Below are 16,736 nucleotides of genomic sequence, written 5' to 3'. Positions count from 1 at the left end.
GTGGGGGCTGGTGGCAGGCAGGGCGGCACGAGCCAAGGAAGCGGGCCGACACTGTGTTCTGAAAGATGTCACAGTTTCCGGGGTGGGCAGAACTGGCCAGAGGAGGCTGAGAAGAAATGTCGGAAAGGAAGGAGAAAAACCAGCAGAAAGTGAAATAGGAGAAGTACAGTCTCCTGACTTCGAGAGTTCCCAGACACTCTGGGAAGTGATTGAGCATGCCCTTGGAGTGAAACAGGGCCGAGTTCAAAACCAGAGCATTCCACTTACTAGAGTATGTCTTTAACAAGTCACTTAACTTGTTTAAGCTTTAGTTTTCCCATCAGGAAAATGGGGAGTTACTGTTAGGACTAAATGAAATAATATAAACAAAGCATTTAGCAAAGCCCCAGACATAGGAGGAAGATAATAATGTGATCTATTATTGTTAATTAGCTGAAGAAAGACTCTCATCTACACCTGGTTTGGTGGCATCCACTTGCCACGCTGGGGCAAAGGTAAGGACAGAAGAGAGAGGTCCCCAAGTTCTCTGACTCCTGCTTGCCACAGGCCAAAACCCACGCATGCTGGGCCAAGGTCAGCACAGTTCTGGATCCTTCCACTACCAGGAGTCATTCAGAGAAGGAAATGTGCTCATTTGAAAGGTGACTTTGTCTTCAGTACAGAGCCCTGTCATCATTTCCATTATCGCCTTCATAGTCTAAGTTCTTAAAGAACCATTACTCGGTGTTCTGGCCAACTGCTAAGTTTCTGCTCATGCACATCTTTTCTCATGCCCTGATCTCCGGAATGGGGCTCCGACCTCCAGACACTAAGCTTCCCATGGGAGCCTCTCTGAGGCTCCTTGGGACTCCAAATAGCACAGCAGTTCTCTTCCGAATAACATATTCGGTGCTCGCCTTTTCCCTTGGCCCAGAGAAGGTAGAGGGGGTGCAGAGAATCCCAGAGAGGAGAAAAGGCACTCGTGGGAACACTGCCCCCCGCAGGCGGGTCGGGTGGGATGAAAGGAGAACGCTGAGGCAGGTTCGCCTGGAACCGCACGTGGTTCGTGATTTCAGTAAAGCAGCCGACTGCTTCTTGAATGTGAATGATTCTCTTTTCCCTCCTTCCATGTTTAATATGGAGAATACCAGCAGCTCTTTTGTTCAGGACTGAGGCCTTTTATAATCACTTCAGACATTACTGCGTAATTACACAACAAAGCCTGGGAGGGGAGCTGGGCCCCAGCCAGTGGGTAATTTGTTTTTGTCTAGCAGGATTTTTTTTTCACAGGTGTTATTAAAGGGAGGGTCTACACACACACACACACACACACACACACACACATATGCGTGCTCCTGGCAGGGCTCTCCATGCTGGTGTTTTCCAGCCTTGGCCAAGGGAGAGTCAGGGTAGCAGCATGCTTCTCTTCCCCCCACCCATCACGGCAGACTCACTGTCGGTAGTTGTAGGCTATGTCAGCAAACTGCTTCCGTCTCGCTCGGTACACGGGATCTTTAAAACCCTAGGAGAAAGGAGACACTTGCTAATCTTAAGGCTTTGGAGCGAGAAGCCTTGCACACTTATGCACACTGTCAACAGGAGCCCTTGAGCTCGGGCAGTGCGCCCCTCCTTGCCTGGATTGTACACTGAAAATAAAGTCTCAGGGAGACCGAGGGCAAGCTCTGCCGCGGCATGATGAGGGACACATCACTAGCCACCCCTTCACTCGGTGTCAGCCTCTGTGCCACGGGGTTTCAAAGTGCAAAAGAGTGGATAGGTTTTTAACAAATCTCAGCCATAGCATTTCTACAGTGGACACTTGCTAAATTAGGCCAAGCTGGTAGGATAGTCGTCTGTGATGAAGATACAGGATATCCACTAAACGCTTGACTGATGGTGGCTAACACCGCCTCCTAACTTCTTCAAAGACAAACAGTGTATGCTACCGTCGTGGCAATGTTTAAAATGCCATTTATTCACTGCCCACTATGTCCCAGTCTGTGTGTGCTAGAAACTTATTTTATTTATAACTCTTACAACAAACTTGGAAGGTTGGCCATTTTAATGTGGTACCTGCACCCCCTCATGTTAATTGCAGCATAATTCACCACAGCCAAGACATGAAACAACCTAAGGTTTCACTGATGGGTGAATGAGTAATTTCCATTATATATGAATAGTGTTCAGCCATAAAGAAAGAAGGGAAAATCTTCTGAGGGTGTGGGTGGACTTTGACAGTATCGGGCCAGGTGACGTCAGTCAGTCGGTGAAAACAAACGCTGTTTGATCTCACTGATATATGCGTATTTTAAGAAATCAAGAAATGTAAATGTTTCACACTGGAAAAGTGAAGTAAAACTGCCATACATTTTTTCATTCCAAACCTAAATTCCAGATAAGTGAAGATGATTAGTTTAGGAAATAGTCTATGGTGTGATTATTACAAAGTATAACTCGTTTTCCTTAGAGCATTGAGTGGTTTTGAATCATTAATTGCAGGTAGGAAAGCTTAGGAATCTGAAAAATTAGACCTACCATCAGGTCTGCTTCTTCTGGGGGAAGATAAGTTGCTTTGAGATGCTCTGATAAGGAAACTGGGCACCATGATTTGACTTGCAAGCAGCACCAGGATATTCTTTTAGGAGCCTGTCTGCTGGGCTAATGAAGAACACACCCCAATACTTCAAAATGCAAATTCAATGGTTGTCAATCATGAAGGCTCAGTCCTGACAGTCACCCTTCCCTCCTAGTCTTAGTTAACACTCAGTGGTAAATGGCTTTCAGCAGCTCCGAAGTACGAAGTGTAGACTGTTGCCTTGCAAGGTACCTTGGAGAACAGAACATCTACCTGAGGAAGGTCAAGTGCAGAGGGTCATTTGCCCAAGAATCCTTAACTACAGAACAAGAACCTCCACTAGGGTTTTCTGGTCCTGCCCAGGCTGGTGAGTGGAAGGTTGAGGGTTGAAGTAGAAAACTAGGAAGAGGAGAAAAATTCCCTTCACCCGTGGATGTCCAGCTCCTCAGGCTGCCTCCAGGAATGGGGCACCCGTGACGGCTTCTCCTCCCCGGTGGACTCCTTACCTTTAATATGTAATGTATGGTTTAAATATCTTTCCATCATTGAAAAAACAGCTTAATATAAAATTGTGGGTCCCATAGGTGTCGACTATGTCAGAGGGAATATGTAAAGATACAAACGAAATGATGGAGTACACCAGAGCCCAACAGTGTTATGGAAATGAGAAAGAGTAACATTTTATTCTTGTGTGTTATATATGCTTTTGAAGTTTTCTAATGTGTGTGTGTTGGGAGGTTATAGTTAGAAAAAAAGTAAAACGCGAGTAAAAACCCACCTATTCATTATGGAAAGTGGTAGCAGATTCATGCAGGGAGATGCACCAACACCCACACACGTACTACATCACACCGATGTTCTCTATGGGGTGGTTTCTAACCCTGGTCCTTTTCAGCCCAGAGTTGCTAAAAAGTTCACCACTAGCCTGCAAGTGAACCCCACCAAGAGGCTGCAAGGACTTGGGGCTTTTGCTCTCTCAGTTACCAGAGAAGTGTAATCGTGAAGTCCATCTCTTGGGGAGTGTCCTCTGGGCTGCAGGGTGACCGTCGGGCTCCGCAGCCCTGTGGCACACACTCTGAATGAAGCTGCAGTTGGAGATCACTGATCATCTTGTGTCAGTTTACGCTAATAGCGGCAATGTCGGTGGCACTGCGTGTAATTTATTTATAATCAGCCTGTCTCAATTACGCTAATAGCAGCAATTTTGGTTGCGCTGCGGGGAACCAAGTATGTTTTGACAGGAAAATATATTGCTGGTGAAGAAGTGAGGAGGGGAGGTGGGGAGAGGGGGACAGATGGAGGAGGCCGAGAGAATTCTGCAGGATGCAAAGTCGACATGCGATCCCTTCCCTTACTCCCGGGATCTTTGTTACTTGAGGGTGTGGGAGAGTGTGATTTTGTTTTTGCGGGGGTTTGGGGAAAAGGGCAGCTGTACGAAAAAGCCTTCTGAGTATTTTTCTAAGCAGAGGCCTTCATGCCATTATCATGGCCAAGGTTAAACCTCAGAAATGCCACCTTTAATCAGACAGGCTGGAACTAATGTAAAATAATGTTGAATGTGAACTCTCACTGAAAAAATAAAATTAAAAAATAAAATGATTACCGGCAAATTTTAACCTAAAAAATGTCTGACAGGCTGGGTTGGATTTTTAACCCATGTGATCACTAGGAGCATGGCCACAGGTTGGTCAGTAAAAAGAGACGGTTCATGGTAGCGACCATGCAGTGTTGGGGGATAGATCAAGTAAAATCCTGAGTATAAAGGAGACATTCGCCCTGACCAGTGTGGCTCAGTTGGTCAGACATTATCCCACAAGGCAAAGGGCCACAAGTTCGATTCCTGGTCAGGGCACGTGACTGGGTCGTGGGTTCAGTCCCCAGTTGGGGCACCTGCGAAAGACAATCAATCATGTTTCTCCCCTGCAGTGATGTTTCCCTCCCTCTCTTTCTCCCTCCCTTCCTCTCTCTCTAAAACTAAATATATAAAATCTTTTTTTTTAAAGGAGACAATCAAAAAAGAATGCATTTGTGCACAGTGGTGGGAAGTCCAGAAGCTGAGACATCTTGCTCAGAACCCAAAGGATCCTCTTTGGAAGGGTCACCAAGCCCCAGCACCCATCCTGGGCTTTATAAACAGCGCCTAGAGAATCCTCACCTTGCTCTTTATATTCCGTGTAGGCCACTAAGGAGGGCCTTTTGCATCCTATCGGTCCCAAGCCAACCAGAGGAAGGTTGGTACATAGGAGACGGGAGGTTCAAAGTGACATTTTTAAATACCTATCATTGCCATCCTGGAGACACAGGCCAAAGGCCTGCAAACCAAGGGAGACAGGCAGTGCTGCCCCTGACCCCTGCTCTCGCCTGCACTGGGCTGTCACCATGGTCGCCCCCAGTAAAGCTTGTTCTGGGAAGGATTCAGAGACCTGCTTTGGTTGCCCAATCCAGTAACCTGGGAGTCACTGGTTTACTTCTCTCTTCCTCCCTTCCTTCACATCCAAAAATTAATTTTTGCCCATTTTTTTCTTTCAAATATCTTGAGTCTGTCTTTTTTTCCTTATCCTCACTGTGGCCCCTTGATTCGGGCCTCCATCCTTTCTTGCCCGGACTATATGACTGCTTTCTGGTCTTCTCTCCAAAACACTCTCCTGACTTCATCCCGAGGAGACTTTACAAAAGGCAGGTCTGGTGACATCACTCCCTCCTTAAAACCTTCAATGGCTTCTCACCACTTTCAGGATGTTTTCCAAAATCCTCAAGATAGTCCACAAGGCTTTATGTGCTCTTGCCCTGCTTACATTTCCAGCTCTGTGCTGACCTACAACTGCCCACATATTATGTCTCCAAATTTGTCCAGATTAGTCTTAGTTTAATTCTTCAAACACACCACTCCCCCCAGTGCGCGCACGCGCACACACACACACATTGCCAGGCTCACAGTGCTGTCTCAGTCCCCCTGGCCATCCCTCTGCAAAAAGGAGTCACCCCTCCTCCCTCAACCCCACACCTGGAGGCTCCAGGAGGCAGGGCTCAGGTTCCATTAAGCATTTCAACCCCCTCCCCTGCACATGGCCAGGGACACTGGTCACAGACACGTGAAACCACACAGCCCTCTCGGGCCAAGATTCCTCACCTGAAAGCAAGATAAGTACGACCCTCCCATGGTTTAGAACTTATAAATGTTTTAAATGCAGGTAAAGCATTTCCCACAGTGCCTAGCACACCACCTGTGCTCAAGAAACGTTGAGTCTGAATATCACTTGCTTAATAAATGTGTGTGGATGGAGGAAAGAGAACAGGGATGGAGGGAAGGCGGGGTGGACAGAGTGGAGGGCAGCTACCCTAGTTCATTTCCCAAACACCCCAAGGCAGATGCCCTTGACCTCTGTTTTGGGGACAGTCCTTCCCTGGCCTCATTCCTCCAAGCAGCTGTGTTGGAGGCCCTGACTCGGGGTATTTGGGTCAAACATCAGCACCTATGGCCAAGAGCGGAGGTCAGGGCAAGACAAGCTCATCCTGAGGCCGGGGACGGCGCGGAACAGAGGGTCCCCTCCGGAGGAACGCCCGCCCCTCTCCTCTCGCCCTGGAGGGTTTGCTCTGTCCTTGGCCTGTCCGTTCCCACATCTGACGAGAAGCCACAGGAAGGAACAGAGCGAGCCTGGCCTCCTCGTCAGGGGGACTGTGTACCTGATAAATTGCAGTTTTATGGCAAATCCGTGACCCCAAGAGGCCAGAGAGCCAAAGATGTGGGCTGGGTCTGTCGGGAGAAATTAATTCCAGAGTTTTAAGATCAGCCCGTGAACCGGCCTCTCCTCCCACATCCTGGGACAACAGGAGTGCGGCCAATGAGAGGGACGAGGTCAGGCCGGGGCTGGAGGTTGGTGAGAGGAGAGGGGACCATGATGGGCCGACCCATGATGGGGTCAGAGGCAACCAGACAGCTTTTCAGAGAAACGGTGTCTTTGGAGGTGCTTTGCTCCTGGGGCCCAGGGGCCCGGGACACAGATGTGTCAAAGGGGGTCGTCCACAACGCACTCAGCAGTCAGGACCCCCAGGATGTGAAGAAAGAAAAACAGACACCGGACGAAATGCAGACACATCTGTTAAAGTCCTAGCAAACCCTGCAAGCGAAAGTCGCCCTAAGTCATTTAAAGGTCTATTAATGAAGGCATTTTCCTGGGTGGACAGTGAAGGACAGTCACTCCAGCGGTGACACCCCTCACCTACAGGGGCCCAGCCTGGGCTGCAGTTCCCAGGACCCTCCGCTCTGCAGGAAAGGCGGGTAAAATCTCCCCAGGCTGGTCCCCTAAGCAGAGACCACGGAAGGACCCGCTCCCCTGCCCCAGGACACAGGACACAGTCTGAGCTCTCCACCCCGTGCCTCAGGCCCGTCTACTTCTGACCCTCACCCCCAGGAGCCACTCTGAGCGCCCCGGGTGCTTTCGGGCCCCCAGCCCTGCACATGCTGTTCCCTCACACTGGAAGGCCTCCTTGTCCCTGTTGGGCCGGCATCTTCCCCACGTCCAGGGGACCCGGCAGAGCCGTTAGAACAGCTCACTGTCTCCCGGGCATTTGACTTCAACCTCTGGAACTGGAGGACGTCAGAGAAACAAAGATGACTTACATATGTGTGCGTTGGGGGGGTGCACACTCACACACGTGTGTTATCGAGAAACAACAGTTTCTGGAGGGTTAACCCACGGTCGCTCCGACGGCAGGGACCGTACAGTGATGACGTCACCGTGTGGTTAAGCAGGCCCTGGGTAAGTGACTGCTGCACCCTGCGCTAAAGGGGGTGCTGGGAGTGGGTGGGGGAGGGGAGGGCCGAAAGCATAGCGACGGCGGGGCCCAGCACTCACGGGGTGGTCTGCGTCCAGTTCCGCTCCGTAGCTGAGAATCTGGTTGGCAAATTGGTCCAGGTCCTGAATGGTTCTCGGGAACCAGGGCACTGCAACACAGAGAGGACAGAGTCCTGAGCGGCAGGTCCGCAGGGCGCGGCCGCCAAGGCCCACCGAGGGCAGAGGCGCGTCATCAGCCCTAACCAGTCAACGGTGGGGAAAGTTAAGGCACCGGGTAATCACCGAATTGCCGATGCAAGCATGAAAGCCCATTTTCCTGGAAAGCTCGTTTTATTTTTCAGTTCAGCTTTGTTGAGGTGTAACTGACAAGGTTGTAAGATATTTAAAATGTCCGTGATTGTGATCCGATATCCACAAACATCGTGAAAGGATTCCGCCCCCCCTCCATGTGCTAATTCACACATCCTTGGTCCCACACACATCTCTCTTTTTGGAGTGGGGAGGGGTAAGAACAGTTCTACTCTCTGAGCTCATTTCAATTATACAATGCAGGGTTACTAACTATAATCACCACGTTGCACGTCACACCCTCGAACCCTACTCACCGTGTAACTGAAAGGCTGTGTGCCCTGCTATCTTCTCCATATTGCCCCACCCCCAGCCCCTGGCAACTACTTATCTACTCTCAATCTCTATGAGTTTAGTTTTTTTCAGGGTCCATACATAAGTGATACCATGCAGTATTTGTCTGTCTCTGGCTTTATTTCACTTAGCACCTTGGAAACAAATTTTAAAACACATTCTCATACGTATTCTCTTTCCTGGAGATTTTCTCTGAATTATCCAAAAATTCATCTCCCTCCCACCTGTCATGGGAGGGTGGAGTCATTTTTTATGGTTTTTTTAGCAGCAAAATATTACAGGTAACCCCAGAATATAAATCAGATAAAAACCAGAGTTGTTCTATTGTCAGCAAGGATGAGCCCAAGCGACCCCCTCTTTCCACTGTGTGTCTCCCCCCAAAGGCCCCCAGGCCTCCTGGTAGAATCTTTTGATGCCAAAACCAACTTGAAAGCCACTGGTGAAGCGAGTGGAGTCAGGTAGCAGGTGCCCAGAAGAACCCAAAGAATCAGTGGACTTGGGGGCTTTTGAAGCAGTGCAGCAAGGGACAAGATGGGGTCTGAGGTGTGTGGCCTACAAATATTGGGCCCCTTGCAGGGGAGAGCAGGTGGTGGCCTCCAAATGCCTGTGACCTACAGGAAAGAAAATACCCTGGGGGGGAATTGTCCCAGGAATGAACAGAGACTAAAACATTTTGGACTGTAAGGTCCCCCAGGTCAGGGGCCACAAGTGCACAGTAGTTCCAGGTGCATAGAAGGAGGAAAGGAGGGAAGGAGAAAAGAAAAAAGGAAGGAAGGAAGGAAGGAAGGAAGGAAGGAAGGAAGGAAGGAAGGAAGGAAGGAAGAAAAAGGGGAGGAAGGAAGTCTGGTCATGTTAACATGTAAGGCATTAATAACTAACCACCATGCACAGTGTCAGCTCTGGTTTAGTTGCCATTTCTGAAGTATCCCCCAAATCAGGAAAGTATTATGACTCTGCTTATAGAGATGAGGAACTGAGGTTCTGAAAGCCTAAATAACTTTTAAGATCACACAGGAAGTAAGAAAGGGACAGATTCAGAAAATATCAGAGAGCGAAAGTAGACATGGGGGGTGGGCATGTGAAGTGAGCCCACAGCACCCCTCATTTTCCTGAAAAAAAAAAAAAAAAAAGGATTTAGGGGAAAAGATGCTGAACTTGCAGTCAACCAGGTGTGGCTTTGAATCCAGGCTCCTTCTCCTCTCCGTACCTCAGTTCTCACGGGAAAAACAGGAATAATAGCAACAACAATAGGAAGAACAGCAAACATTTTTGGAGGCCTTACCATGTGCCTGGCACTAAGCTTAGCATTTTAGGTGAAATGTCTCTTTAAATATGTGAATTGCTGTGAGGAACAAATGAGACTTTAGATAAAGGGCACAGCCCAGTGTCTGGCCCATAAAAGGTATCTCTCTGTCACTGGCAGGTTATTTCTGATTCTGGCTCAAAGGCTCAGGTGGGGCAGGAAAGAACATGTGTGCCATCTAGTGGCCATATATGGGAAATGTCATCTATGATCTAGAGGGGAGCATCAGGCAACAACCAGCCTCCAAAACAAGATGGTTACTTCGACAACATTAATAAAGATTCATTTTTTAATAACAAAAAAATAAAAGTTCATTTAGAGCTTTGTTTCCATAGGTCTGAGGTGCTAAGCTCTCTACTGTCTATGTGAGTAATAAAAACTAATACTGAGTGCTGTTCTAACTATTCTATGAGGTGGGTGCTATTGGTCTCCCCATATTACAAATGAAGAAACTAAGGCACAGAGAGGTTGAGTGGCAAACGCGCGCACACACTGCCAGAAAACAGCAGAGTCAGGGTTCTAACGCAGGCCTGGCTGACTCTGCTCTCCGGTCTTGATTGAGAATCGGCCCCACCACTTTCCGGATGGAGCAGAGCACGTGGGCCCCGGGGCGGCTGGCGCTGGGGCCAGACTGCCTGGCCGGCTCTGCAGCTTCCGGCCCGGAGGTTTCCAGGCCCCTGAAGCCCAGCCCACTTCCCCGGACCGGCTCCCTATGATACCAGTAATAGGAACAGACGTGGTGTTGGTAGGTCAGGCTATTGCTTGTACGCCGTGGGCTGCGAGCCGGCACGGTCCCGAACCCTTCCATGCACTGCACCACCCGGTCCACATAGCAGCCCCGTGCTGCAAGTGACATTATTATCACCGCTTTACAGATGGACTGAGTGACAGAGAGAGTAGTCTCTCCACAGCCTCCTGGGGGCCAGCTGCTAGATGACTCGGCCCCACGCTCCGCCTGCCGAGCCTGGAACCTGGCTGCCCACTTCCTCGCCCAAACTTCCACCCACGCTTTCCCTTCTTCTCGAGTCCAGCAAGATTAACAGGCTTACCCATCTCGGGCCTCAGTTTACCTCTCCACACAATGTGGAGTGCTGGATTCACTTTTGCTGCAATCCCTTTGGGCTTTCATATTCTGAGACCTGCGGAATGCCCGTGAAGGGCTGAGCCTGGCGAAGACACATGAAAATATAGTTCCATAAAGGACACATGGACAAAAACTAAGGGGGGGGGATGGGAGGGAGGTGGGGAGCACTGGGGGGGGGGGGGCTGGGATGGGAGTAAAAGACAGAAAACTGTACTTGTACAATAATTAAATAAATGATATTAAAAAAGAAAATATAGTTCCAGTTCAATCAGTGTGCCAACCTCGCTTGTTTATGAAAGTATAGTCACTACATTTGTTTGGTTCCGAAATTTCATTGCCTCTACCATTTTCTGTTCTCTCAACCAAAGAAATAGGGTTCTCACTCCACAGTTGGAAGCTGGGCACGTTGGCTGTTTCCCAACCAAACGCCAGAGGGCAGCAGAACCAGTATATTTTTCAGCTCTGGGTTCCTTTTTTTGTTTTTGTTTGTTTTATTTTGGTTTGGCGTGGTTTGGTTTTTGTCCTGCAAAGGGAAACCATTAGTTGGGTGACATGACTTGGTTCAGACTCTCGGGGGGGAAAAAGAAAAACTGGTAAACATGAGAAGTTTGCAAGGACACACAGGATTCGAGTGTTGGCAAAGCTTGAGAGTATAGCCCATGTACCATCTGGGTAGAAAGAGGACCCAAACCAGGCCTAATGATTAAGAAGAGTTCACCAGCTTTCACCCTGGGGAGCAGAGACAAGACATAAGGAAATGAGGCCCAGGAGAGGAAGGTTCTGGGTGTTAGGAATACAGTCTGGAGGGCCTGACACACCTCACTTTCTGAGGAAGAGACCGACCGGGGCAGGGCCGTAAAGCAAGCTGCCTGGGGCCACCAAGTGCTCAAGGGAGGAGACTGCAGGGGCCCCCGGGCAGAATGAGGACCAAGCCTTTCTGTGTGCGCCTCTGCTTTGCACTGCTCCACGGGTGTGCACATGCTGCCTGGAAGCCAGCAGGTCTGTGTTCACGTTTTCCCTCTCCCACCCAAAACTGTGTGACTCTGAACATGTACTTGATGCCTGAGCCTCTGGCTTCTCATCTGCAAAATGGGTGAGGCAGCCAATACCTCACTGGCCTCCTGGGCTGGGGCGAGAAGCAACCAACATGCAGGTCAATCTGTGTCATCATTACACTTGAACCACACACGCGTGTGCACACAAACACAGACACCTGCCTAGGTAAGTAAGATCACAGAGGCCACTGGTGGCAGGACTGGAGTTCACACCTGTGTCCCCTCCTCTACAGCTGGGCTCCTCCAAGTTTCCCAGCCACAAAAAATGGCAGCTACATTTTTTAACTTATATTTTTGGAGTGCTTACAGTGCACCCGATCCTGTACTAAAACACTTTTTACTTTCACTGGCTGCTTTAATTCTCAAAGAAACCCTAGGCAGTGCTATTATTATTTCTGCTTCACTGATAAGCCAACTGAGGTTCAAAGACATGAAAGGACTTGCTCGAGATCGCGAGGCTTGCCAAGCTGGACTTGGAACTCTGCGGCTTGGGCACTTACCCGCTCTGCTGGGCTGGGTCAGAATAAGGTAGGGTGTGCAGGGGTCCTGGGTTTGAGATTCCTGCTCTCCCACCAGCAGAGGGAAAGAAGGGAGCAAACTAAATGAGGAGTCTAAAGGCTCTTGAGGATAATCCCTAGGACAGCCCTGGGTCTTCCCACCTTTCACGCCAGGCCCCCCTGGATTTAGGGGTAGTGACTGTCTGGTATCTGAGTCCTCAGCTCCTCACACACACCTTTGCATTTTCTCCTCTTCAGTGAAGGTCACAGGCTTCTCTCCCCACTGAGTCTCACTCACAATGCTGGGAACCCAGTGACCCAGGCCTCTGTTTTGAAAAGTTAAATCAGATTAGTTCATTAATGACCTTTGCAAATACCTCGGTGGTGGGCTGGCCTCCGTGAGCCCGTCCGTGGCCCCGCGGGCTGCTGGGCTCAGTGGTTAATGAATGACTTGGGCAGCGCGATGACACAGAGGCCCTCTGTGAAGCCAGGGGCTCCCGGGGGTGGGGGGCAGATTGTTGATGAATATTGATTTGGCTCTAAGGGAAGCGACCGAGGGAGAGCTGGCTCTGGACACCCACGTTGTGGTCTCATTAGGTCGGGGTCAACAGCTCAGCTCAGACCAAGGGGCGGCTGGCTTGGGAGTGCTCCTGAGCAAAAGGGCCCCACGGGCCTGGCTGGAGCCTGCTTCCAGGCCAGCAGGTCAGAGCAGGCCTCTTAAATTTATAGCAGTTCAAGGTGCAGGCTGAGTCCCTTCTCACCCTTTCCCTCCACCAGCCTCTCGGCAGCCCCAGGGTTTAGCCAAAGAGGCACCCAAGCTTGCCCCAGACTTCTGCCTCCAGCCTGTCTCCGGGAGAGCAATAAATCCTCCATTTCTTTGGCCCAAAATAGAAGGATGCTCTCAGCCCCTCCTCCCCGGCTCCTGGGTGTCTCTCCTCTGAGGCAGTGGCCTCCAGCCCCCAAGGAAAGCAGTCGCTGGGCTCATCCCATCTCCCCCTGCGAGGGAGGGGATGGCCTGCCAACACCCTGCAGGAGGAAGGCTGTGGGTGGCTTTATTTTCCTCTTTTAAGGAGCATCTATTTTCTTTCTAGAGAAGAGATGCTCTTCGGGAAAGTCTCGGCACCACGCAGGCTGCCGGTGCCCAGCTCCTCCCCTCCCCCTCCCGGGGGGCAGGGCGAGGCCAGGCCAGGTGGGTTCAGCTCCTGGGCACGACAGGCACAGCGTTTGCTCTCAGTCTGCCCACGTGTTAAAATGAGAACGCGAAGCAGGTGAAGAAAGGGGATCCAGCCACAAAGCACAGAGTAAAAAATGTGTTGAAGTAAATGAATGGAATGAGTCAATGCATATGAGTGAAATAATGAATGAAATTTAGAAAAAAACCTGAAAGGTCATTTATTCCAATCGCCAATCTAAACTGGGACTGTGCTCCCAATGCCCTTTTTAAAAATGTCACTGTGTGAGAAACATGTTTACACCGAATTCTGTGCTCTGAGCACTCACATTGCACTGCGGTCTAATAACCTGCCACTTACGGCTGGACTTACGGTCACCCTGCACCGGGTCAAGAAGACATGCGAAGCCCCTTCCAGAGAATGCCCATCTCCCTCCAGGAGCCCTTCCCTGGCTCTGCTGGCTTTAGAGGGCCCAGGTCAGGCCTAAGGATTAAGAGAAGGACTTTACCAGCTGTCACCTTGAAGATCAGGGACAAGGCTTAAGGAAATGAGACCCAGGAGAGGCAAGTTCTGGGTGCTGGGGGAGATGGGACCTATTGAAACAAAAGTCCCAACCCCAGCTGCCAGCACCTCGGACAAGCATCCAGGTCGACTGCAGGGGGCAGCCTGGAAACATCCAGATCCATGGCTCCTGCAGGCCAGGGGCCACGGCATCTACGGCCCTGAGAGGCACACAGAGGGCCAAGTGAAGTGCCTGGTGGAAGTTCTGGAGCTGAGAAGGAGGCAAAAGGAAGAAGGGACACAGAGAGACGAGCAGAGGAAGAGAGAGAAGAGAGGGGGGCCCAGGTGGTGGGAGTGGAGACAGCCCCCAACATCTGGAACGCCCCTGGTAGCCTTAAGCAGCTTCTCTGTCAAGATTCTCATCATCTCTGTGGGAGTCAAGACAGCTTTACCAACCTTCTCTTAACAATACACATGCACACACACGGGTGTCCTTTTGCCCAAAATTCAGAGTCTTTTTCAGTTTCCTCCAAGGAACCCTGTCCTTCTACTCCCAGCAACTGATCTGAAACTGGAGCCTTCCCAGGGTTCTGCGTTCGGGGCAGCGATACCGCAGCAGAAAAGAGAAAACTCCCGGAGGGCTGGGAGTGGGGAGACTCTTCAGAGAGGGAAGACATGAGTGTAATGATGTTGCTCCATTTTCTCACAATGATTTTTCCCCTTAAACTGTTGGTTCATGAATTGACCCAAATAAAAAGGACAAATAAAATCCTAGTTGCCCCAAGGCTAGATAGAGAAGTAGATAGATAGATAGATAGATAGATAGATAGATAGATAGATAGATAGATAGATAGATAGATAAAATAAATAGCCCTTTTGCCTCTAGGAAGCAATCTGGATTCCCTTTGCTTCCACGTCAGGACCATTCTAATCACCACAATTTGAACAAAATGCACTAAATGCTTTTGGAAAATGACTCCCAACTGGTCATCTTCTCCAAAGGTGATGACCCCGTACGTCTGTCTAGCCGGGCTATTTGGTTCGTCTGTTCTTCCTGGGTGCAGTCTGTCTCTATACAGGAATTTTCTACCCCCCTCCCAATGCAATGTCATGCAGAAGAGTCAAAGGGGAAGGTAAAAGGATTAGGAGATGGATCAATGGCAGATATTAATGCTCTTTTATGTTGGGTTGAAGAAGGATTTGAGGTCATCAGGAGAGAGGGTAGCAGGAGAATAGACCTCAAGTATTCAAAAGACTCTCTGGATTAAAATCCTATTAAACTCACACTACTTTCTCCAGGAGGCATTTTGGAAGGTTGGGGTTTATTTTTAACTTGTCACTGTAATTAACCTTCCCTTAAGCTGTCTTGGGTGGGGAATTTTTTAGCAATTAAGAAACTGAAAAGTTTCATTTTCTATCGCTCACATGGCCCTTTGAATGGTTTAAAAACTAGAGTGACAAGTGGTTTAGCCTAATTGACTTGAGGGGCTCAGATCTGCCACTTCAACCTGCTGTCTGCCTTGCCCCTGAGAGCTGAGCCCCTCCCCAGACAGGGCATTTTGTGGAGTGAAAAGAATCAAAGGTTCAGATCCACCGCGATGCCTTCCTTCCTCTGATCATGCTCCCACTGCGTTCTACAGAAAGAGCAACTCAGCCACGGTGATTGTTGACCCCAGAAAAGAGCTGTTCCTGGGCCCTGACTTCTTTACAAAAACTACCCAGACGCCCAGAGGGCCCGTCTCTCTCCGCAGGTGCAGAGCTGTGCTGTTTCCCCATCACCTGCATCCCTCACAGCCGTCCTGTTACGAGGAGAGCCAAGGTCAGAAGCCGTGTCAGGTTGGGGCAGCCAGGATGGGGGGTGACCGAGCATCCATACTCATAAGGGCCCCAAACCCTTATTTTAAATGGTTAGTCTTAGTGGTTTTTCCTCCATTAGGTACAATGTTAACTCAACTTCAAACCTCAAAGCCCTGCCATTCTGAGCCCAGCAAAGGAATCGAACCTGTGCTATGTTCAGCCCAACACTGAGGACATGATTTCCCTGTGTGAAAACATTGGTTTTTTTCAATTCTTTAAAAATTCTGTTTTATTTTTAGAGTGGGAGGGAGAAAGAGAGGGAGTGAAACATTGACCGGGTCGCCTCTCATAAGCACCCAGACAGGGGACCAAACCAGCAACTGAGGCATGTGTCTCTACCCACAATCCAACCCGGTGACCTGTCAGAGATGACACCCAACTAATGAGCCACAGCAGCCAGGATGGCTTTTTCATTCTTGTACTTGCCAGGTCACCACGTGAAACAGTGGAGAAGAAGCCAAATTCCATCAGCCGTGTCTCCACTGCAGTCCCTGTCCCTCTACTCTATCTACCTGAGTGGCAGACCTGTGTGCTTTTTAAGGACAGGCAGTGCGACCCTCTGTCACCCCAGCTCCCAGCATGGTGCCTGGCCCACAGCATCGCTCCACACATGCTCACCCACCATCCACCGAATCCACCCCCTGCCTGAAGGCAAGTCATGGCCTCTGTTTTTTTAAGAAATTAAGGAGTCTGTTGGGCTGCATGAACTCTGAGGTCCTTTTCTAGTTCCCAGAATCCCTGAAAAAGCAGTCGTGTGCAGGCTGGCATTTCGTGGCTCCTGTGCTCGGGTCGTTATTTATATTAATCATGATAATGGTCCAAAGAGAGGACATCTACTGGGCCCTTGAACATGCTCTGCACTGTTCTCAATGCTCCGCTGCTGTTATTTCATTAATCCTATGAGACAGAGACACTTGTTACTCCCATGGGATACACTGGGGGATTGTAAAGGTCAGCAATTTGCCCCAAGTTACACTAACTATGGCGTGCCCTGGTTTTAAAGTCTGGGCTCCTAACTATTCTTCCACGGCCCATTAAGAACCTCCTTTCTAAGCCTCCAGTTCAGGCTGCCAGCCCTTCATCTGGTCTACATACATCTTCCCTGGCTCCCCAAGGGGCCATGGGCCTGCCTGTCAATTGCTTTGATTTTCTACCCCAGGGCCCCAGCTGGCCAGGCCTCCACCTGCTCCAGGCAGAAGCAGGGCTTGGCCCCAAGTCCAGCAGGGCCTTTGTCTTGAGAGCCTGCAGCTCCTGTGGGGAGCAGGTGGCCAGAAA

General features: G+C 49.9%; 1 protein-coding gene across 3 annotated transcripts in view; it reads right to left on the bottom strand.

Annotated features, from left to right (window-relative positions):
- The window catches only part of PAH (phenylalanine hydroxylase), a 47,737-nt gene that overhangs the window by 14,142 nt on the left and 16,859 nt on the right, over positions 1 to 16,736 (bottom strand). For all 3 annotated transcript variants that reach the window (XR_008390896.1, XM_053661604.1, XM_053661605.1), the window contains 2 exons: positions 7,411 to 7,499; positions 1,434 to 1,501 (listed from right to left, as the gene is read on the bottom strand). Coding sequence is in view for 2 of the 3 variants with exons in the window: in XM_053661604.1 (XP_053517579.1) it covers positions 1,434 to 1,501; positions 7,411 to 7,499 (157 nt within the window). In the remaining variant the exon portion in view is untranslated. The remainder of the gene's footprint in view (positions 1 to 1,433; positions 1,502 to 7,410; positions 7,500 to 16,736) is intronic.

The sequence above is a fragment of the Artibeus jamaicensis genome, unplaced genomic scaffold (assembly GCF_021234435.1).
Source record: "Artibeus jamaicensis isolate MK-2021 breed Jamaican fruit bat unplaced genomic scaffold, CSHL_Jam_final contig_233, whole genome shotgun sequence".
NCBI classification, from domain to species: domain Eukaryota; kingdom Metazoa; phylum Chordata; class Mammalia; order Chiroptera; family Phyllostomidae; genus Artibeus; species Artibeus jamaicensis.
This window is presented reverse-complemented; position numbering and strand designations above follow the sequence as displayed.